The sequence below is a fragment of the Branchiostoma belcheri genome, unplaced genomic scaffold (assembly GCF_001625305.1).
Source record: "Branchiostoma belcheri isolate BF01 breed outbred unplaced genomic scaffold, Haploidv18h27 scaffold20, whole genome shotgun sequence".
Lineage (NCBI taxonomy): Eukaryota > Metazoa > Chordata > Leptocardii > Amphioxiformes > Branchiostomatidae > Branchiostoma > Branchiostoma belcheri.
Window position 1 is genome coordinate 2577965 of NW_017803491.1, and position 24449 is coordinate 2602413.

The 24449-nt window shown below is 43.5% G+C and overlaps 1 protein-coding gene across 1 annotated transcript; it reads left to right on the plus strand.

The window, feature by feature from the left end:
- Positions 1-24449, plus strand: LOC109469225 (fibrocystin-L-like). The gene is made up of 49 exons (XM_019767685.1): positions 1-171; positions 300-485; positions 723-1402; positions 1730-2159; positions 2369-2746; positions 2868-3008; positions 3117-3294; positions 3698-3845; positions 4117-4273; positions 4511-4723; positions 4934-5137; positions 5558-5728; positions 6028-6164; positions 6668-6898; positions 7003-7101; positions 8533-8783; positions 9105-9295; positions 9542-9683; positions 9819-10031; positions 10255-10483; positions 10890-11058; positions 11362-11625; positions 11842-11978; positions 12150-12279; positions 12537-12681; positions 13008-13111; positions 13242-13409; positions 13626-13859; positions 14153-14304; positions 14412-14520; positions 14755-14951; positions 15193-15466; positions 15830-15995; positions 16260-16501; positions 16815-16990; positions 17270-17939; positions 18125-18345; positions 18731-18894; positions 19077-19177; positions 19333-19442; positions 19602-19744; positions 20228-20487; positions 20908-21080; positions 21418-21529; positions 21782-21855; positions 22191-22377; positions 22802-22908; positions 23507-23672; positions 24113-24449. The coding sequence occupies exons 1-48, from the start codon at positions 102-104 to the stop codon at positions 23669-23671; spliced, it is 9603 nt and encodes a 3200-aa protein (XP_019623244.1). The 5' UTR covers positions 1-101; the 3' UTR covers position 23672; positions 24113-24449.

Genomic DNA, 24449 nt, shown 5'->3' on the forward strand with positions numbered 1-24449 from the left:
GAGTGGGCTACGCCTGGAACCCAAGAACCCTGACCATCGAGGCAGGAGACACTGTGGTCTGGACCTGGTCTCCTTACACACAGGGTGTGGGCTTCGCTGTCATGCAGACAACTGGGCCAGATGGTGAGCGAGCAGAAAACGGCTTCTCCAGTGGACCAAAGTCAAGCAAAGGTACGTATAATGTTATAACCTTTAGTATAACTTATATAAGCAAATGGTCAGTAATTTCATGATAGCAGGGAACTGTAGTTTCAAACATAATTAGCCGCGTCAAACTCGTGTGTTCTTTTTCTTGTCAGGCTCCTTCTCCTATACGTTCAATGCCGTGGGTGAGTTTTACTACACAAGTGGCTGCGTTGATGAGAAATGTGACATCCTGATGCCTGGTAAGGTGGAAGTCGTCCGGGCCTTGGACCGCGCCGAGACCATGTCATTCAAACTCAACGGCATGGAGGCAACATGCAGTCCGAACGGGGTAGGACCAGGTAAGCAACCCAGGTTTTCATACAAGTAACTGCCTTATGTAAATGTATGCAGACTTGACATGCTTATATGATCAAGATGTATGTGTACATGTGATAGCCTCATACGTGACTGTGCACGTTGCTGGCAACAAAAAATCATACATTTTCTAACTATTTACTTTATCATGCTCCAATGAGTTTCATAACAGAACGTTGGTGACTCAAAACCAATTGGACACATTTTTATTTCTCCTCCAGCATCTAGTGACACCTGTCCAGGTTCAACAAGAGAAGTCCTAGGCTGTTCCGCTGATCAGCCTACTGCATCTCCGGGCTCTCCGTTCAACTTCGTCTTCCGCAACTGCCTGACGGCGACTGTCACCTCCCTCAGTCCTACCCATGGCACTGCCGGGGAGACCATCACCATCCAGGGGACCGGCTTCAGCACAAACGCTTGTGAGAATGAGGTTCTCATTGGTGGATACCCCTGTGATGTCACGTCAGCGACATCCAATAGCATCACCTGTCAGGTTACCCCTGGCAACGACATGCCGGTGGGAACCTTCCTACCAGTGACGGTGAACATCAAGAACCGTGGATACGCCAGGATGGCCATTCCTGGTGGTGAAGAGTCTCGCATGTTCGCTCTCCTTCCGGAAGTGACGTCTGTGTCCCCTGTGCAGGGTTCTACCGAAGGAGGAACCCAGCTCACTATTCGCGGGTCAGGATTCGTTTCTTCGATCGACAGCACCGCAGTCACAGTTGGAACCGTACCGTGTGACATTCAGTCTCTTTCTTACATCCAAGTAATTTGCATAACCCAAGCAGCTTCAGAGAGAACGAGGAACGTCAGCGTTACACAGACAACCAACGGACTTCGCGTGGACAGCGTTTGCGACCCTGCCAATGAAGACGCAGGATGCCAATATGCCTACCGGGTAAGTGTGGGATTGTCGTTTAAATTACACTCTAGCTGATGCATTAAGAAATCTATCTAAATATTGGACTTGTCTAGAAGCATAAAAAATAACTTAACACTTTCGATAGTCAAATAGCTATAGGAAAGGTCTGCATTGGGAAATGTGAAAATACAAAATTGTAACTGTGAAAATGAAATGTACATGATGTCTATGTCCTTAATGACTTAAGTTATGTTCTTAATGCTGCATCCGGCACCAATTCAGGTATATTGTCTATTATTGATGAGTAGAAACTGGGAGAACTTTCTGAGTGGTCAATATAAAAACTGTCTGATTGGTTCACAGGGCTCGCAAACACCACGCGTGTCAACCGTAAGCCCATCTACCAGCTCTGGATCTGCCACTGAGTTCACCATCAGAGGAATCTTGTTTGGATCTTCCAAGGAGGACATAACGGTCACTTTTGGAGGAACGGCGTCCTGTGCTGTTAGGTCGGTTACCGATGGCACCATTACCTGCACAGACGAGCACATCCCAGTCGGGAACCAGCCTGTCAGGGTGCATGTAGCCGGGCGGGGAAACGCAGCGTCAACCGCGCTTGTGACCAGCCTGGCTGTGATCAGCTCCATATCACCATCAGAGGGGAGTCTGGCCGGCGGTACGACATTGACCATCACGGGCAACGGTTTCGGCAGCGACACCAACGTTACCATAGGCGGACAGATGTGCGAAATCCTGTCTGTCAGCCTCTCCACCGTGATCTGTATCACACCAGGTAAATGTTTTAGAAATCCTCGATTTTCTAGTTTTGATTGGCATGATCTGGCATGATACTCTTATTGTGTCATTCCCTTCATTACATTTGCCAAAAATACATTTGCCTCATTTCATTGATGTTTGAAATGTCTACAGGTAGGGTTCTGTGTGATTTTCCCAATAATGCTGCTGCTCACTGATGGTTGACGTGTCTTCTTTTTTTTCCAGCAACCAACGAAAGTGACCACCTAGTACAGGTATCTGTGGTTTCGAATGGGCAGTCCTACCCCACACAAGACTTCACATACAGCTCAACCCTTACTCCAAGTGTGAGTGGTATCAACCCAGCCGAAGCCACCAGTGGGGCGTCAGTAACGATAACAGGATCTGGCTTTGGTCAAACAACAGGAGACAACGAAGTGTCGATTGATGGCGCTCCTTGTGTGGTTGACTCATCATCAGACACAGAAATCGTCTGCACACTCGGGGACCACATGGCCGGCAGTGACTACGCCGTGGACGTGACAGTCGCTGCCAAGGGAATGGCGAGGTCTGGGGTCACATTCAGCTACGAGTTGTCATTGTTGACAGTTTCACCTGGCACGGGTGAGAATCTCAATCATCTTATTTTGTATCTGCTTATCACAGATCACGTTGGAATTTTTTGGTGCAGAAATGCATATTTTGGTCATTTCACAATTTTTGTCATATTGTATCGTCCTGACAGGAAGCTTTGGTGGTGGTCTTACCCTGTTTCTGACGGGAACTGGTTTTGCCGAAGACGCGTCCGTCACCGTGTGTGGTCATCTCTGTCCTATCACCACCGTTAGATCCAGCCACATAGAGTGTGACCTTCCACCACATGATGGTCAGTATAGCTTTTATAATCTTTTGAAGACCTACTTTGAAGTAGTGACTTAAATAACACCTATAACATCTAATAATTTTCCTTGTTGGCTTATTATTATATTACCTGGACTAGGCAGTGGAACAGTGCGCTGTGATGTTGCCATCGTCGTCGGTAAAGAGACAAGAACTCTACCGAACGCGTTCACCTACGACAGCAGCCTGACTCCCGTCATCAGCTCCGTCTTCCCGGCCCTGGGAGGGACGGCAGGGGGAACCATCGTCACTATCACCGGAACAAATCTTCGGTATGTTTTCTATGGTTAATATTTGCTCTTTTTTCTTAAGATAGTTACTGTGGGGCCTCGTTCTCTGGACCGGTGGACACCATGTCTTCTTCTTCTCAATACGTGCACATGCACCCTCCATTGGTTGAGGGCTCCGGCACGGTGGGGTATGGGTACCATGATGTACATAATCTCAGATGGATATGATTACTGCCATACTCTCATCCTAGCTTAAAGCAAAGTAAATTGCCCGAAGAACCATATGGCAATGGGATACACCATTTCCAAACTGAAAGGTCATGGACAACCTTGGCTTTCAAACAAGTGTACGCCACATGATCTCTAAATGTCAGCCTCAACAAGACCCTTGTAATGAATACAGCACACACGTTTAATATTTTGTCATTTCCATTTACAATTCCAGTAACATCACAGGAGTATCCATAGCGGGAAGTGCGTGTGTGGTCTCCGGAGTACCATCGGATACTGAGATCGTTTGTGTGACTGGAGCCCATAACGGAAGCGTCAGGGCAAAAGTCAGGGCGGAGGGTATCAATGGAATTGCTACACAGGTAAGAGAGCTATGATAGGTTAAAATTTGGGTCATAGATAACATGCAATTAGAATATTCATGTGCTATGTGAAATCACGATTTCACTGAATTACCATTTGCATAGTCACAGGAAGAAATGCATCCTTAAACCGGTAATATAGATTGACTTAAGTCTTCTTTTCCAACTCGTGTGATTCTGTTTTAGTTCGGCCAATTGAGACAAATAGCAGCAGCCAAACCTGCAGTAATTGAAACCTCACGCCATTAATTGTTTTTATATTTTGTTCTAGGACAACGCAGACTTCTACTACGTGGACAGGTGGTCGTCAGTCTACACCTGGGGCGGGGAAAGTTTACCCGAGCAGGGAGACTTTGTCATCGTTCACGAAGGACAGACTTTACTGCTGGATACTGACACACCAATACTCCGAATGCTACTGATACAAGGTGGGGAACGTAAACATGAGTATAAAACTAAATGTCCAATAAGATTAAAGACACAGTGTACATTTACAGTGATTTTGATATTGGATAAAAATTTGAATCCATAGCGAAGTCGAAGATGACTGTCAGCGGTCTCATTTACGGGGGTGTGATCTCACGTGGCTTCAGAGTCCGAATCTGAAGACATACAGTAAAGAAAAGTACAGAAACTAATGAGAAGACAACACATCATCCATGCAGGTGGCACCTTGCTGTTCGATGACGAGAAGGATATCCACCTGCAGGCTGAGTACATCCTCATCACGGATGGAGGAACGCTCCAAGTTGGTACTCAGGAGAACCCGTTCCAACATCAGGCCACCATCACTCTGCACGGAAACCTGCGCTCAAAGGAGCTGCCCATTTATGGCGCCAAAGTTCTGGGAGTCAGAGAGGGAACACTAGACCTACATGGTATGTATTCTATTTTACTAAAAACGGGACGGGAGGCGGTATAGACTTCCGTAAGCTTTCCCCAATAATGCCCTGAGGTTTTGAGATCATGTAAAGTAAGTAGGTCACTTTTTGCGGAAAACACCAAACATTAAAACAATACGAAGTATCTGTAGAATGGGCATTGCTAGCATGTGATGTTTGAAAATTGGTCATTGTCTATTCTTGCAGGTTCGCCTGTTCCCGTCACATGGACCCGGCTGGCGAAGACAGCAGCAGCAGGGGCGCCAACGCTCGTCCTGGAGCAGCCGGTCACGTGGAAGGCAGGGGACAGCATCGCCATAGCAACGACGGGACATCGCAACAGCCAGGCCGAGACGGAAGTGAGAGAGATAGCGGCAGTGACTACAGATGGTGTGACGATCACCCTCACAGGTTGATATTTAATTTCCTTGTCATGCATTTCCTGGTCTTTTAAGAAATCTGCAACTTTCTTTTTGACGAATGATAAAATGTGTAAAGTCTAATGTTATATAACATTTTCAAATTATTATACAAAATATGTTTAACAAAAATTTTATATATACTCTATACTTTATATTATCTCCTCGCGTGCGTGAAAGATATTGGGTTTGGGGCAGCCAGCTGGGGTTGTGCGGCGGATACAGTAGCGGACACAAACAAATAATCTATCGCTTTATGAACGCCAGCGTCTGGCACCCAGGCTATATATACTTTGAATGATGACAGTGCTCTTGAAAAGTTGATATTATCCTAAACAGTATTGCATTGGCAAGCACCCACATGGAAATACACGCAGTGATTCGACATTATTCACTTGAAACTACTTTGCAGAGCCTCTGGAGTACGAGCACATCTCTGAGGTAGAGACGTTTGGCAGTGCAGGAGTGACGCTGGAGACCAGAGGAGAGGTCGCCCTTCTCACCAGGAACGTCGTCATCAGAGGATCCGATGATCCTTCTTGGCACGACCAAATCGAAGCATGCGAGGAGGGTTTTGATATTGGTATGACGCCATTTCTTGCCATATTCTATTAATATGAATACATGTAAGATGCAGTTACTGAAAACACAGTTTTAGGGTTATATTCGATCTTATTTAAATTTTACAAATCATCAAATACTCGAACTTCATTCGTTACGCACAAACATTTAGCTGTGGCGTGCTACTGCAAACAAATTTATTTATTATTTAAACTATTTGCAGTGGTTATATATGGAATTATGGTTTATTTACTGAACTAGATATAAGTAGGGATTTAAAGGATTTATGACTTATTCTTTTTTGTTCTTGTTGTTAAATAGGTGAGTCTGCAACCCAGACGTGCTTCCAGGGTCGGTTTGGAGAAGAGCTCGGTAGTGACCAGTTCGGCGGCCATGTTCTTCTCCACGCGTCAGAACCAGATGCAGGTCTCGTCACTGCTCGTATAGAACACGTAGAGGTGAGACTGATCATTCTGACATTTTTCTGTTATTACTTTAAGAGACATAGCTTTTTATCTCATCTATTTATTACGTAAATTTATTTTCACTGGAAAACGTGATAATTAAAAAAAGTCGTGATAATTCTTTCTCTAATACTTCCATATAGAGATTGTATGTAAAAAAATTGACACAACCTATCAAAAACTACTTTTTCCCTTAGAATAAAAATACGTACTAAATAAATGTGATAAATAATCAAGTCTACTTAAAGCGTTTTGCACATGGGAATGATTTTATGATAGACAGAACATCTATCCTACATGAAATTAGCATTGGTGTATGTGTTCTATGAACAAGTCTGGATATGAGCAAGTTATTCAACTTGAACAGATCTTCACATTTTGTCTAGTGGTTTGACCTCTTAGACACGTCTAGACTAGTTAGACTGACTAGGCGTTGGAAATATTGGCATTAAAGTTGTTGACAATTAGTAATTTTGAAATGCAATATCTTATTACAGTTCACGTACGTTGGACAAGCCTTCCGCCTGGGCCGCTATCCCATCCACTCGCATCTGAACGGTGACATGAGCAACTCCTACGTCCGTGGTAACGCCATCCATCGCAGCTTCAACAGGGCGGTGACCATGCACGGTACAAACAACCTGCTGGTGGAACGTAATGTGGCTTTCAACATCATGGGTGGAGCTTACTTCATTGAGGACGGCATTGAAACAGGAAACATCCTTCAGGTGAGGAATAACGAACAAATGTGAACATTCAGAATGTATCATTTTGCTTCAAGCGTTTATTCCTGCAATGTCAATGCCTACCAAAATGTATACTTGTGTTGCAGTATAATCTCGCATTGTTCGTGAAAGCCAGCACAAGTCTACTGAACGATGACATCACACCTGCAGGGTACTGGGTTACAAACCCCAACAACACCATTCAGGTATGAGAGTCAGTTCTCAGATCAACAATATATTTTCGATACCGTTTTGCTTCCAGTAGTCTACGTTTATTTTACCTTTTCAAACTTTTCTATGCAAACTTGTCATTGTCTTCGTCAGAAGGACTATGAAATTGTCTCGCCGGAGTGTGGGGAACTGCGGATTTTGCGATATAACTCTGGCAGGCATGATTCGACGTCCATGATTTTTGGCAGGCATATTACCGCTGTTGAGGCCGAAGTCAAGAACAAGTTTCGGCTTCGTGGGGGGTCCGTGCGTCACGTTAGTGCACCTTTTGTGTTTGTGGCTTGTTAGCAAGATAACTCAAGTATTTGTAAAATGTTGATTATAATTCTTGGTGTGGTGCTTACTATTGTCGGGACCAAGGTTAAGTTCATTACTGAGCTTCGTGGGGGGTTTCGTTGTGACAACAGGGGGCATTTTGTTAATTTTTCTTGTGAGCAGGATAACTTTTGTATGTGAGGATGGAAGTTAATGAAATTTGATAGGCATATTACTGTCGTGGTCTCCAAGATTGAGTTCAAAGATGAGAGTCGTGGAGGTCGTTATGTCCCCGTAATAGGACCTTTTGTGTTTAGAAATTCCCCACCTACATCTGCTTGGAGGCAGCCGACAGCTGGATATAGCCGGGGAACCCCATAATGGGATGGGATCAAATGACGTTACATTGAGGGATTGTACTATAACTTCAGCAGGGGGAGGATAGGTTGGACATATGTCAGGTTATTTTCTACGGCCACACCAAGTAATTGCTATGGATGACGTCCACTGGAGACCTTAAATCTAATTACCTTAAATTTAAGGCAAGCGCGCAATAAAATCACGAAGGGCCGAAAAACGAGATGCCTAGATTTGGAATATACTAACTGTAGAAGTACAAATGTTAGGACACAAAGAACACAAGTCTTCTATTTGTCATAAAGACAAATTAACAAAACAGCAGTAGTCGCCCTGTTCTGATTCTTTCCTTTATAACATCTTCTCATATTATATTTTGCGGCGCTGTCGTGATACTTTCAACACAGTAAGAATTTCTTGAACGTTTTTTTCCAGTAACAGTCCAAACTCAAATAACGTGTGTGGTGGGGGGGGGGGGCGTAACACGGGTGACGACGCATCTGTATAATCTGCGGCAAACCGTTTCAGGGTGTTCTGTACCATAAAAATAGTACAGAGATTCTTTTGTTCTTTAGACCAAATTGATTATTAAAAAGACTGAAGAATACGCATGTTAATTTCTCTAGAACGATGTACCTCTGACGAAGGCATGAGATCTCCGACCTCTAGTTTGCAATTGATTTTAAACCTTGTTTTCAGTAAGTTTCAACGTATGCAATATTGCACATCTTTACCGACCTTCATTTTCCCATATTAACTTTGAATAATGATATGAACTTGTATGTTTACAACAGCACAACCACGCTGCCGGAGGAACCCACTTTGGTTTCTGGTACCGCATGCACAAACACCCTGACGGCGCCTCCTACGATCCAAACATCTGCCCCCAAAGAGTTCCCCTCGGAGTCTTCCAGAACAACACGGTCCACTCCTGCGGCTGGTTTGGGCTGTGGGTGTTCCAGGAGTACTACCCCGCCGAGGGAGGCAGCTGCTCCTGGGGGGCCAAACCAGAGCCGGCGGTCTTCAGGAGTCTTACTGCCTGGAGGTGAGGATGTCAACTTTAACAAATTTGCAAATTGATCTATAATAATTACCAATATTTGTAAATATCAAAGTAAATCTTTTTTTAAATGTAGTGAATGCCTTCAAAATTCAAAAGATCCAATCGCAATCATCGAAAAGAACAACGTCCTATATATCTGCCTGAGTAGATCAAACTAGTCAAACGTTACGTACTTGATACGATTATGATATAAGACTGGAATGTAATGCCAAAAGGCGACTTAGCGGTTATGCGAAGCAAACAAATCGAACAAAATGTTAATGTCAATCAGAGCATGATCAGTCGTTACTCTTGCACACATAGGAACGAAAAAGGTGCAGAATGGGTGGACGTTGGGGCCATTCAGTTCGAGGGCTTCCTTTTGGCGTACAACCAGCACACAGGGATTGAGATGAAGCAGATCAAGAGGCTGTCAGAGTGGGGCCTGGCCAAAATCACCGACGCTGTCATTATCGCACACGGTAACATCACCGCCGCTGACGAGCGCAGTGAAGGTCAGATCTTGATCAGTTATTAAGTTGCTCCTGGCCATCAGCAATTTATAATCTTGACGTGTGTTCTAAAGAAGTAGCAACAGTTAGTATACATGCAAGCAAAATAAGCTTTTATGAATCTTATGTGATTATTATTTTTCCACATGGGAGCAATGTGTCGTCCTCTGTACCACATACTAGTAATGCAAAAGATTAACAGCCTACTAATATCAAATATGTCTATGTAATTGTCAATGTGTTCTGCAGCTGGCATCATCCTCCCGTTTGCCCGATATCTGACCATCAGCGGGACAAAATTCATCAACTTTGACCGAGATGGGAGTGCTGCGTTCAGGCTCACCAAGATTCATTGTATCTGCGAGACGTATTGCGACGGTTTCCCATACAAGTCAGTCCTTGTCATATAACTAGTTGGATAACATCGGTCGTTTGAGAGATCATTTTGTTACTGAACGATATATACAGGGTTGCCTCTTCAAATAATATATGTATCTACATTTAAGAATTTTTTGTCATTTCACAGGGCTGAAAGAGTTGAATATCACAACACAGTCAACAAGGCTGGCTTTCGATGGGAACACGAGGGATGGATTGAAGATTTAGACGGGTCCGTGACTGGAACTGTTGGAGGCAAGGTGATCCCGTCCTCCGACACCCTCCCGCCTTCGTGTGCCCAGGATCCCGAGTTCAGTAGTGGCAATTACCCTGGGTCTGTCTGCACTGATGCTACTGTCAGGTCAGTTTTGTGGCTTTATAAGGAACTTTGAACCATATTTATAATAGAATGGGTTTATCATATGGCAATCGAGATGTCAGCTTGCTGTATATCTTAATAAGATCAGTCATTTCCAATAATCACAATTTGAAATTTCTTTGGGTTTGTTTTCTTTTAAAACGAAATCACCTCTTCTGCTTATATTTTTCAAGGTGCACAACTAATGATATTTTTTCTACGACAGGTTCCACCGTTTCGCATTTAAAGGAGTCCAGCCGGAGTCACTTGACATGAGGGACGCCGTCTTTAAGAACGCCTATGGCAACACCTCAGTGCCCTGGGCTCCAAAGAGGATGACTCACAAGCCAGGCTGGACCATGATCCTAGTCGGGAAGGAGACGTACACCTTCGGTTTCAGGGATTCTTCTCACATCACCAACCTGACGTACTCGGCAACCTTCTACGACTTCGAGGTAGGGGAAGATGACTCGTCCTCCTCTTGTGTAAATTGTTTGAGAATCACCATTTGTATCTTCCTTAATGTTGATTATATGTTATTTTAAAGTTTATCAAGCAAGATCAACAATGTACGTAGTCGGAAATTACAGGAGATATCGGGTTTCCATATTTGAGAGCACGTTCTAGTTTCCTTATGATTTTTTAAGCAGCAAACTTGACGTCATTCGGCGTGGATACCTTTATAAAAGAGAACAGTACAGGAATCTAAAACGGTGTCGAAAAGCAGAATTCATGCGTGGCAACACAACATGGCTTTCGAGCCAGAATGCTTATGCTCTTTGTCAGCCAAACAACCTTGAAAGCAATCCCGCATTCATTCATTCATATCATTCTTTCATTCATTTCTTGTTCATATCTTAGGACACGGATTACGTCATCATGCAGCACGACTTCACGCAGTCGCCTGATAGATTCTCGCTCACTGACGGAGACAACAGAGAGCCGTCAGCTGCTGCAGTCAGCTTCGCCAACAACGACGACAAAGACTGGTTCTTTGATGAGGCAAATGGAAAGATATTTTCTTACCTAGGTAAATAATGGCATAGAGTTACTTCCGTACTAAAGTGAGTCATCTAATTTGCCATTTAGAATTCAAGTATTGAGTCTGTTCCGACTTATGTAGGTCTTCGAACGCTTTCATAACTTCCTTACTCATCGCGCTGGGGTTGCGATAATGAGGATGACTATTCTTCCATTCCTCCCTGTCCTCCATAGCTCTTGATAGTTCATCTGTGGTGCAACATTCATCCTCGAACAGTTGACCAACATTGAAAGGTAAATAACATCATTACTTATCAGATAATGATAGTAATACATATTTTCCTGTTTCCAGTTTCTGGTAAGGGAGAAACCTCCTCAGCAGATCGGAATGTGAAGATGAAAGTCTACAGATGCTTCTATGAAGATTGCATCCCCCCTGCCGACCCGAACGACGTCCCGCCGGACGGCCAGCGTCCTCCTGACTACGTCGTGTACTCCGACCTCATCTGGAAGAGGGACACTGAAGGTTTCATGGTACCCAGTTCCTCCGTAACCGACACGAGGAGGAAGAGATCAACAACAATCCAGGAAGATGACGACGTGAAGATCACAGGAGGTACGGCAATGGCATGCAACAAGTTTTCCTTAAATTTCTATCTCTAATTTTCTTAGACATAAAATTATATTTTGTTGGGAGACTTTAAACATATTTTAATCGTCCCTAATCACACAATCCTTTGTATGTGACTTTAAACATATTTTAATCGTCCCTAATCACACAATCCTTTGTATGTTGTTAGCATGTATGCAAATCTGTTGACTATTCCTCTAGTTACCTGGCTGGTGCTTGGTGACGAGGATGTACCGAAGCTTGGGAAACTCTACATCTACACGGTACTGGAGTTGTGGGATCCAGCCAATCCATACACCAGGGACTACACACTGGAAGCTACACATATCTTCATACAGGCACGTACTATGATGCTAAGGTGCCACAATAGAAAAAGAATACTTTGGAAAGTGACTTTTGTGTCAAAATTGCTCACTCGTAAATTCAATACAATCAATGTAGTTACTGTTTACTTCCACACACTTTAGTCCTTTCTCTTGATAATGTTTATTTTTTAATTACTCTCTTAGGGAGGACGGCTGGTGGTTGGCTGGCCAGAAAATCCATACCTGGGCAACGTTCACATCATTCTCCATGGCGACCACAACACCCCCGAACTGTCTGTGCCAAACGGACCGACTGTTGGAGCAAAGGCAATAGGTAGAGATTGACTGCGTACTAGATATCATTTCCATAACAAATCTATTAATGGAACATTTTGGCTACGCCTCTGAGACGGTGTCACTTTTCAAACTATAAAGAGATGCATCATTGTTACACTTTTGTGAGCTTAAAGAAACTTAAAACATGAAGGACTGTAATGCAGAATTGACTGTTTCCACAGAAACTCAGAAAAGGAATCGCGTCGCACATTAAACCCACGACATTAAACCCACGATTACACGTTTCTTTTTCAGGTGTGTTTGGAGGTCTGGACCTGGTTGGTAAGGAACGGAACGTGTGCTGGACTCACCTGGCCGAGACAGCTGCAGCAGGTGCAAACACCATCACCCTAGCAGACGCCGTGGACTGGCAGGTGGATGAAGAAATCGTCATCACTACGTAAGAACACTACTCCTTACCGATCAGGTGAAAGGGCAGAGATATTTAGAGAATGTGCACGCTTTGCTCTGATTAGATTTAGTTGATTCTCTCTTAACACGTGAGATTGAAATTATCATGGTGCATGAGATGCTGAATGAAATTTCACGTACAATTTCAGTGCAGAAGCTGCTGTTTTTTGTTTGAGTTATGTAAAACTCTTAAAATATCATTATACGAGTATGAAAAATATGTAAAATTGCATGTGCTACATGCAGAACACAAACAGTTTGTGTGAATTGTGGAATGAGTGTCATGCATCCACTCTTCTTCACCTTTTGACACAGCACCAGTTTTGACGCCTGGCAGACGGAGACGTTTACAATCACGGCTGTATCTGCAGACGAAAGAACACTGACGCTGAACTCCACTCTTGCCTACGACCATATATGTGAGTACACAAAGTGAGATAATTTGACACATAGCACACATAGTGGGTATATAAAATCTCCGTCTTTTAGCCAGCAAGAGTGAACACATTTATTGGAAAGTGGAAACTTTATATCCTCTCACATTAACAGACCACAGTGATACGGTGAATGGGAAATCTTACACCATGGCAGCGGAGGTGGGACTGTTTACCAGGAACATCAAGATTGAGGGTGCGGACTACCAGGGCCTCTTCACGGAGTCATTTGGCGCCAGGGTGCTGGTCGGCTCCTTCAACACTGGAGGACAAACATACACAGGTTAGACGTAATACATGTGAAAACTATGTCAGTCTAGCTACGTATGAACTTACCTTACCGTACAATCTTAAAACAAGTATGAAACACAGTTTTTTGAACGAATTTCCATATACACAAAATGTTTGTTATGTGTGTATTGCGGCTTTATCAAAAGGAAGAACGCCTAGCTTAAAGATAAACATATTTTATCAATATTTATGTTTCATCGTTATCCAGGATACGCAAGGATCAGGAATGTGGAGTTTTACCACACCGGACAGGAGGGTTGGAACGCCTTCTACGATCCGCGCTTCTCTCTGGCCTTTGTCAACACCGGAGACGTCTCAGAGACAAAACCGTCTAAGGTCGAGAACAGCGCCTTCCACAACGGCTTCTCTCCTGGCATCGGGGTGTACGGAACAAACAAGCTGGAGATCATCAACAACATAGTACACCACACTGTTGGGCAAGGTAAAAAATATACCTGTATTAAATGTATTTGTATATGTTCTTGTGATTACGTATTACATGTATTTTTGTACAAATTCCTGTGATGTTTTTATGGTGTTCAATCTAAAGGGGATCTCACAACGAAACATACTCAACATTTAATTTTACCGATTAATTAGAGATCCATGGTGGAAGGGTCTTTTAAGTAAAAAGACCATCGTTTGTAATTCTATCACGTATATACGTATATATGTAGATTGAAGCACGTGCATATCTGCAAAGTAATTCTAAACACCATTTTTGGCTGTGTGTAGGAATGATCATCGAGGGATCGAGAAACTCCTTGACCAGAAACCTGATCGCCCTGTCCATCTGGCCTGGAGCTTACCAGGACCGTAAGGAGGAGAACAGCTTGAAGTGGGAGGGAGCTCTGGAAGTCATGGACGCCACAAACATCGTGCTGAAGGTAAGTGAATTTGGGTATACTAGAATTCCAGTACTACAGTTGAGTTGTTTAAAACAATAGTTGCAATGCTATACTTGTCGTTAACACTCCCTGTGCCACCCCCGTAGGACAATGTGATAGCCGGAGCAGAACGCATCGGAGTGCACCTGGATGGCGAGCCGTGTCCTGGTGCTGACAACCCGGTGGACAATTGGAGCGGGAACGTCATCCACTCAGGTCAGAATTGTATGAAGGACGTGTAGCCTTTTTCTCACGTAACAGAGATGACATTTCATTCCTTTACAACATGAAAATTACATTTTGTATCGAAATCTTCCCTTGTGTGGGTGATACATACATAGCCGTTTTACAAGAGGCAAAAGCTAACAAAAACCATCGACAAAATGTATGGTAATGGATCATTCAATAGCAGTTCTAATACGGAGTCAAATTGTGTGTGACTTGTTGTAGCACTCCATGGCACCCACGCGTATGAAGACGGCCTGCCAGAGTGCTCCATGATCTCCAACTTCTTCATCTACAAGTGCTACAGCTATGGAGTCTACTTCCAGTCTGTGTCCAGTTTAGTCCTGAACAACATTACATCTGTCGACAACGGAATCGGCTCCTTCACGTCAATCATTGGACCAGCGTCCATCTCACACGAGGTCTGTAAATTATACTTTTATACAAATTTCTTGAAGTTACATTTATATCGTTTAAATACATTGCAAAATACATGTCCGAAGCTAATTTCAATTTCACACATGTAAAAACTTCTGACAAAGGCAATGATGACGAATACTATTATGATATCAAGAACTACTTCCTATGCCTGCAATACACTAGTTATAAGGCAAGGGCTACACGCATAACAATTAATGAGGTGTGTTTTTCTATACTTTATAGGGGGAAAACAAATTTGTGAGGATACAAGGATCCTTTTTCGTCGGGAGAAGTTCGGCCTTCAGTTGTGAAGACGATGTCTTGGACTTGAGCGACGACAACCTAGAGATTGCCAGATCAAGGGCAGGGTTAGGGTTCTCGAGTCAGAAGGGCACCGCAGGAGGACACATCGGGATTTCGTTTCCCGGCTTCATTTCTGGTTTCAGTGGCTCTCCGCTCAAACCATGGGACAAGGTTATGAAGGCTCCTGCATTGCTGGGCGGGACGGAAGTAAAAGGTTAGTGTCGTTTTGTTACATTTTCATTCCTTACATTTTAATTAGTATTAGCCTCCTGTGCCGGTGGCGTTTTGTAGAATTGTTGACGCGTTCTTTTGCCGGCCATCGTACGTATAGAAAACCACCATCGTAAGACCAAACCCGCCTGGAATCCAGTATTAAAACGCACATCCACTCGGAGGTCTGCATAGAAGGCTACATTTTAATCACTATTTCTGTGTTCTGGACAATCATTTTTACACTCGTTTGAACCATCCATTGGTCATGGGTAGTCAATGAAGACAACAGTTCATTTAACAACACCTATAAAGGTAACCTTTCTGTCGTCAACATCATTGAAAGTGTTTTTTTTTTACACTTCAGACACGACGTTTTCCAACTTCGGCGAAGCGTGTAGCGGTCTGCAGGATGTCGTGTTCCACACTTGGAACATCAACGAGGACTTAATGCACCCGATTGAGACGGAGGGACTCCAGTTTGTGGATGTCGATGAGAACAACAAAGTTTTTCTTGCACGGCCTGCTCTGGGGTATTATTGTATATGACAACTTTCTTTTTAGCTATATAGTATATGTTTTGATTATAATCCATATCCAGCTATCTGTCTAATATCAATCTCTCTATCTATCTATGATCCCTCTATCTATCTATCTATCTATCTATCTATCCATCCACGATAATGTTAATGTGATCATCTCCTTCATTGTAGAAGGAAATGCGATACGTTGTAAACCATACAAACACTTATGCTAAATGCGGTGAATCTAATAGAGTTTGATATATGTCTTCCAAGAGTGATCAACCCGACTGAATGTGTGGACATGGAGTGTGACGGAAAGAAGGAGACGTTCATCAAGGACCGTGACGGGTCCTTCCTGCCGTCGGGAACCCCCGGAGCCTTCATCCCGCAGGCGGAGTGGGAGTGGGACGGTGACCCCAAGAGGGGCCTGGGAGACTACCGCATCCCCAAGACCATGCTGGCCAACCTGGACGGGAGTCAGATGGACATCAGTGAGGTCGTGACAGGAGGGAGAGGTAGATGTACTATTTGTTTGCTCATTCTTCCTGGATTCAAAGTAGTAACTAAAAATTTTATTTCAGGACCGCTCAATTTAACCTATAGCTGGAGAGCCGTAACATAAACCGCAGTCACAATTTAATATGTCTTTTGAAACCTGTAGCGTGGTTTTCAATGCACTGTTTTTAAACGTGTACAGTCAGTTTGAATGTTGCAATGCGTTTCTAAAAAGAGGTATAGAGTGAATGTGAATTTTGAAAACCATATTCATATTTGGAAAACTGACTTACAAAAGCTGGCCCGGAATGACGTTTGACTTTCTGATGACAGGTATCATCAGAACACCAGACTGTGTGAGCAATGATGAGCTGCATGGTCACCTGTGCCACAGCCTCAACTACGAGATGCTGGTGATCGAGAGCCTTGATGACGACACGGAGACCCGCAGGCTGTCACCTGTCGCTCTCCTGGCTGACGGGTACATCGACCTGCTGAACGGACCCATGGTCAGTCGCTGTTTCGTTTTCTAGCGTGGTCCAAGTGATGCGTGTTTGCAATTGTGCTAAAATTAATGAAACAGCAAGTTGAATCCTTCAGATACTTGTTGATTGGATAAGCAAGTACAATCTATTCAGAAATGTACGATGCCATCTGTTTGATAACTTCATTTGTTAAAAGTGTTCTCCTATAATTGCCCAAGAGTTACCCTGATCAATTACATGTTTACACGTTGGCATACAGAACTGAAACGAAACGGGAACTCTATATTTGTTATGTTATCCCAGAGCCACGAGTGGTGCGGAGGCTACAACTGCCAGAAGCGTATCTCCACCTTCTGGGCTGTCGTCGCCACAGAGAAGGAATATCTCATCCACTTCACCGGTCTCAGTCCCCAGAACCTGCGGCTACAGCTCCTCAACACTGCCGAAGACAAGTCCATGGTTGTCGGTATCTACTACTGCAGGCCCGAGAGGCTAGACGTGTATGTGAACGGTGGCTTCGTGGAACCGAAGAACTTCGACCCTAGTACTGGCGGTATTTTAGCCGGGGATTACAGGCCAACTTTGAACGATTCCCCTGGAGCGAACTTCATGGACATTGAATGGCAGACTCTGTACTTCACTCTGAAAGGATCTACCCCCGTAACAATCAAACAAACAGAAGTCATCGTCCTAACCTTCGGGATGCCGCCGGTGACTGTAGAGGACTTCTTCTCGTCTGACCAGCTAGTGAACAACCTCTGCCTGTTCCTGAACATCCCGGCCGACAAGGTGCGAGTGATGGACGTTGTGCGTGAAGACAGCTCACGTCGGCGCCGTGCAGCCGACAGTATGACCGTACAGGTCCAGATAGGAGACCCACCGACTCCGTTACTGAATGGAACCTCAGACAACAGCCTCTCTCACGATGATCTAATGCAGTTGATGTCTGTGATGGTGAATGCTGTGCAGACAGGTGGGTTATTGTACCTTTTTTTACTTTTTACTTTAGTTTATATGTTGTATAGATTTCATTTTGTGTCAACTTCTTGTTCTATTTTCTTCTTGTATTGAAAATCTCAAAGTTTTGCCTGGTTTTTACTTAAAAAGTTGCACACAGAAGTGACGTGATAGCACGTGTTTCTGATATATACCATCTAGGTGAACTGGACAGTGTGTTTGGAACGACTGTGACCAGCGTGTCTGTAGTCGATCCCGTCCCGCCTGTGGCGAGTCAAGAGTGGCGGGAGATGACCGTGGACCAGACCCGGGCGGATGATTACGTCATGCCGGATTCCATCATCGTACACACCCAGCCGGAACCGCAGCATGAGCTGGCCGTCTTCGCCGTTCAACCCAAGATCCAGGCTTTGGACAAAGAGGTATGACAGCGATACTGTATGTAGCTTAAAACTACTGATATTGTCAGCCAGTCTTCTTCATACGGATGTCCTGTCACACGTGCGCACGTTAGACAAGAAAGCATACTGATCGGAATTGTTTGGAAGTTGCAGGAATACAGCCAAGTGTACCTAAATCAAAGTACGATTATGGATGTTGTCAAGACAATGTCGATAATGCCGTTACCAAAACAAGCTTAAAGTAAAATATTGTTGCCCTGGATGTCACAATGAAGTACCTTTGAAGGAGAAAAAGAGTGTCTGTTTTACAATATGTTCCGTGCCGAATCAGTCCTTAGTAAGACGCTGTGTTACTGACGTAAAGAACAATGTCGATGGACGTAGTATAATATGGTAATTTTTGTAGGGCAACCATATGGCACATCTTGGGCACACCAGCTCCCCCTGGGAAGTCACTGCCTCCCTGCAGCCGGGAGATAACACCGACCCCAGGGCGACATTGACGGGGACCCTCAGTGTACCGTACGTCAACGGCTGGGCCAACTTTACTGACCTCAAGGTCTCCCACAGGTCAGTGAGAATGGAAAGAATCAATAGGTCAGAATAAAAAAAGGAGTTAGTGAGAAGATGGCGTTTCAGCACAAAGGATCTATAGAAAAGAAGTAATCATCATTGTCTACTTAAGATATACTGTAAAAATGGATGAACAAATGCATACCTGAAAAATAATTTACTTTAACCATATATTACAGTGGTGAGGGCTACACCATCCGGTTCACGGTGAGCCAGAGTACCACCAATCCTCTGCAGGCAGAGACTCAGCCGTTCACGGTCGAAGGGATGCCAGTTAGAGGTATGGCCCCTCTGTGCAAACTTGAAGATACCGTACGTGCTGAAATTCTCAACAAGTTGAGATTTTGATTTTCATCTAATTTTTTTCGCCCAAAGTAATAACATTTTGAAGAAGTTAGCTGATTTGCGTAACTTGCAGCTTGTTTATCCCCCCAGCTGCCACATTCAGCAAACCAGACACAGCCACTGTTGATGACCCGTTCAACCTCCAACTGGAGCTGAGAGACGCTGTCACCGGGCAGGCGATATCTGACATCTCCTGGAAGGTACAGTGGCCATTGTTTCCCATCCAAACGATATCATTTGCATGTCTCAATTGTCTTATGTCAGTTATGCAGCAGTTAATTCGGCCAGATAAATCGTTAGCTATAAGAAAGAAGAAATGGCTGTCATGACCTGTTTTTTCATTTTTTTCCCATGAACAGGGGCTGAGCTGGTTCGCTAACGTTATTCTGATGGAGCCAGTCCCGGGTCTGTACAGAGGCAGCCTCCGTGGCAACACTTCTACAACCTTTGATGTTCTGAGCGGCCATGCCACATTCAGAGGCATCTCCCTCACACATGCAAGGTAATACATTTTTTTTCAGATTAAGAAATATGTTATATACGTTATGTTAAACTTTATAAACACCAAATAATGCCTGATTTAATGAAATTAAATCTTTTAAAAGCAATTTTTAATCTAATTGAACAAGTATTTTTATCTGTTATTTCACTCTTCACTAAAATTTTCATCTGCAAAGGAAAACCTTAGCCTTAGCTTTACTGCATTAATTAAAGCAGTGGTGCATCGAGGCAAGGTAACGCTGAGGTCACAATTCGCATACGGGGCCCGGCCGGGCAGCTTTTTAGAACGAAAAGTACGACATAAAAGACAACAAAACACAGAAAAGTTTTTGATGATAGTCATGGGCACTATTTCCGTATATTCTTGATATGAATTATTAATTTTTCGTTCATACAAACAGCCCGGCCGGGCCCCGGCGTGGAAATGTGACCTAAGCATAAGGCATAGATATTGACAAATACATTTGTAATATTTCTTTTTCAGTCGCTACCATCTCCAGTTCCACATCACCACGGACCCGCCCATGGAGGAGTACGACTTTACCTACATCCCCGACCCCATCGACGTCTTCCCGCCAGGGTACGAGAAGCCCTCGGGAGTTTCCAAGGTCGCACGGATCACTTTTGACGCTGACTTCTACCAGACGGTGGGAGACCTTGAACTCTACTTCGAGACCTTCATGATGAACGTCCTCAACGCAAATTTCAGCACGGTGTACTTTTCTGCGGCGAACGCCTACGCAGGTCGGATATGCTCAAACCTTCGGAAGCCTTTTAGTATCATAATTTTGTAAAATTTGGTACAAAATAGTATATTGCATACAATCTCTGCAGAAAAATGTAGACTAATGTTGTAATGTATTCTTTAATTTCAAAGAGTATAAGCATATTAGAGGATAATAATATTACAGACAATGATTTCCATGCCTGCCTTTGGTTTGACTGGGATGGATACCATTTATTGCAAAAATGGTATAGTTTGCAACGCCGTCTATCCAATGAAGTAGAACTGCAGACTTTGCCGCTACCTAAATCCATATCATTAGTTATTGCGAGCTTCTACATCACGTTGACATGCTGTTTATCAAGTTGATTCATGATGTGTTTTACTACATACCATATATCTATCTACTGATGGGACCTACGTGGTGTTGTGCCTTGCAGGAAGTGTCGTGGTGGACCTGACCGTGACCGGTCCGGATGATGAGGTGGAGGCGGCGTTGTTACGTCTGTGGTACCAGGTCCAACAGCCAATGAGGGTCACGTTTAACGGGAACACCATGGAGACCATCGACGTCATGTATGTGGATGGGCAACGGTATTATGGCACGGAGACAGTGAGTAGGGATGTGTTTAATATCTCTTCTTTTGTGTAATAATCATACAAAAGAATATTAGTACAAAATGTTTGAAATATAAGCAATACCCATCAATGTATTAATAGTATCCAAACATGCCATTTCAAATCTTACATATTATATATAATTATTACTCACATTTCAAGATTATGTAGTGCAGGCGATATGACATTTTGTCTTTCATAATGTCTGATATTTCATTTTCATCTGATGGTGGTTAACTGAATCAGTGTAAGTTTGATACGCTTTACATTTCATAAAGAGAAAACAATTTTGTATAAAACTATTGCTCCCTGTCCACGGTTGTGGTCTTCAGGCCAGCTCGGGACCGGATGTGGCGTTGATCGCTGCCGTCTCAGCCGTCGCTGTACTTGCCCTTGTCGTCATCATCCTGATCGTCGTTTGGCTGAAGAAGAAACAAGGCCGCAGTACGAATATACCGTGTTTCTGTAGCTATCTTACTATGTAGCATAATACTGATTGTACATAGAGAGAAAAGGTTAAAGCATGCCGTTGAATGAAATTGAAGAAAACATGAAAACAGACAGTACCGGAGTATAACTTTTAAGTTATACACTAAAAATAAGGATGAAAAAAAATACAAAAATTGCCCTGAATGAATACTTGTTTTAACACACATGTAACAGACGTTCATATGTTATTTCATCTTCACGTTTCAGAAAACAAAGCCTGGGCAGACTCCAGCCAGTCCTCTGCCTTCTTCCGTCCAAGTTCTGTTGCAGGACAAAGTCAAGTAAGTACACATATCTGTACTGATAATTGTGTTTTTAGATATTCTTGATACATTGTAAAATATCTGTTAATGATGGGGCTTGTGTTTTTTTATATATATTCTTGATACATTGTAAAATATCTGTTAATGATGGGGCTTGTGTTTTTTTATATATATTCTTGATACATTGTAAACTATCTGTTAATGATGGGGCTTTGGCTTGCTGTCCTCTACTACCAAGATGTCTGATTAGTGGTGGTTTGGTTATGAAAAAAAAAGAGTTTGAACAATTTCGAGAATGAAATTTAAAAAAGACGTCATCAAGTTATCAAAACACTAATATTTGCTTACTCTAGGTACATGTGGAGGTGGCTGGTCATGAGATGAAAGACCTTGAAGCCAGCCTGCTGGGTAAGACCAATGGCGCCTTCACGATGCAGGAGACTAAGTTGGACAAGACAGAGCTCCAGTCACGGCCGGTCTCCCGCTCCTCCGTCTCTCCCCGCTCCGTCTCTCCTCCGGGATACGTGTGTGACGAGGACAGTAAGTGTGAAGAAATGTTTCGTTTCGTTTTCACTGCCTTTCATGTTTATGATTTCACTGCACTTTTACTCATCAGTACCAGTGCAATAGCTCAATGGGAAGAGTGCTCCCTTGGCGAACTTAGAAAATGGCATATACTGCTTTCTCTGCGTAGCACTTAAGCTTAGCATGTATGAGAAAATGCGTCAAACACACACCGCTAACAACGGACTGGCTGCTGTAGTGATTGCACAAATGTGTACTGAAATGGCCACAAAAATGGAAAGGGGCCATCACCCTCTTTTACTCACTCAACGTGACACAACGCTAGGCACTGAGTTGCCTTTTGGGAGCTTACAATATTACTAATTCAATTACCAATGGTGTGTCTGTCTGTAAATCTGTGTGAAGATTTTTCAAAGACTACTCCATTTGGTTGGCACAGATGACATCCCCCAGCCCAGGAACGTGTCTGTCCAGCTGCTGGACAAGCACTACCGCCGCAGTGAGATGGAGAAGACATGGCTGGACATGAACAAACTTCTGAAACAGGTATGTATAACGTTACGTGTGAGGAGGTTGTGGTTTTAGGCCAAACTGTAAGCCACTAAGTGTCATATACTAGTAACTCACTCTACACTGTATTTCGTACAAAACAAAAGTATTGTGAAGCACGATTTGGTTTTGATATACATCCCCGAAAATCAACGCAGCCACAGTACAAATCCAGTACAACTGCATCAACACAGAATTGTAACAGTGTGTGTGTGGGAGGGGGTGTTATAGGCGCTACCAACTGACCCGGCCGATGGGTCTAAATCTTTTAGCCGAGTGGTTTGAGCGTCGGAGTCTGAAGCTGGTGCTCGGGAGGTCGTGGGTTCGAACCCCGGACCAGGACCAGGGGTTGTTATCTGTTTCTACTGCTCGCCCCTGTTTCTTATAGAATCACACAAACATCACAAAATAACGATATCGGCACTCCTGTTTCAAATAAATACCCCTAAAGCATTACTTTACATACATACGACGAATCAAAATCACAAAACAAAAATTGATTAACGGTATAACGACAGTGCTGGTACCTAAAACGTCCATAAATATTTCCTTCAAAAATCACATGGAATCCTCCGATCCGTGTCTTATTCTGTAGGTCCGTGAGGATCTGGTTGCCGGGTTCCCGGACCAGCTGGAGTGGCAGGACTTCGTGTTCCTGACTCCCGGACTGACTCACGTCCCGCTGGACACTGAAGACAAGAAACGCCTGAAGGACATCGTGGAAGTGGGAGAAGATGTCGTCACCATTCACATGGTGTAAGGTGGGGGACATTCCGTGATGGTGCCGTTAATATAAATTCCACGGAACTTGAGGGCGACGTCATCGTGTATGTATTTATGTTTTTACTGTTTAAAAAACATTTCGTGTATCATTTCGTGTATACGTGTTGTTTCGAAATCAATGCCCACATTCTACACGTAAGGCACATTACGAATAATGTTTTGTAGTGGGCATGATAATGTCCAACACCTTAGGACATTTAGAACCATGGGAATATACGAGAGTAGCCCGGAGTCCAGCCTTGTTAGCTTTAGTCTGCTTCCCAAGATTCACTACACCTTTTTGGCGGAGTGGGGGTAGCGGATCTTGGGAAGCGGACTAGTACTGAAGCTGGACTCCAGGCTAATACAAGAGGTATCATACTAATTCTGGTATGTATATTCCATCATTTTGACTAGATTTCATTTGTTTTCTTTTCAGACTGGAATGTCGACCGGACCAAGGATTTGACTAGACCCCTCGTTTGTTTGCTGTGTATTTTTTTCCAAAGTCAGCTGCTTTAAAACGATCTATACGCTCAGATTTTCATATCAGATTAATACTAAATTTTATATTGTGTTACAAGGTAATTCTCTCGACCTACAGAGAATTAATACAGAATCTTCACGTGGTGTTTTATAGATTTTCAAGATTTTTGACAATTTTCCCTTTTTTTAAATTTCATGTGAGTAAACATAAATCTAAGTCAAAAGAATCGAGTTGCAACCAAAACAAAATCTTACTTGAATACTGACAATAAACTTGCACGTTTACCGGC

What these genes read in the sequence shown, in the direction of transcription:
- LOC109469225 (XM_019767685.1), top strand. Translation starts at nt 102, where the DNA reads ATGCAGACAACTGGGCCAGATGGTGAGCGAGCAGAAAACGGCTTCTCC. An exon ending in TGCGACGGTTTCCCATACAA is followed by an intron (nt 9,684 to 9,818) that starts GTCAGTCCTTGT and finishes GTCATTTCACAG; the next exon opens with GGCTGAAAGAGTTGAATATC. An exon ending in TGCACTGATGCTACTGTCAG is followed by an intron (nt 10,032 to 10,254) that starts GTCAGTTTTGTG and finishes TTTCTACGACAG; the next exon opens with GTTCCACCGTTTCGCATTTA.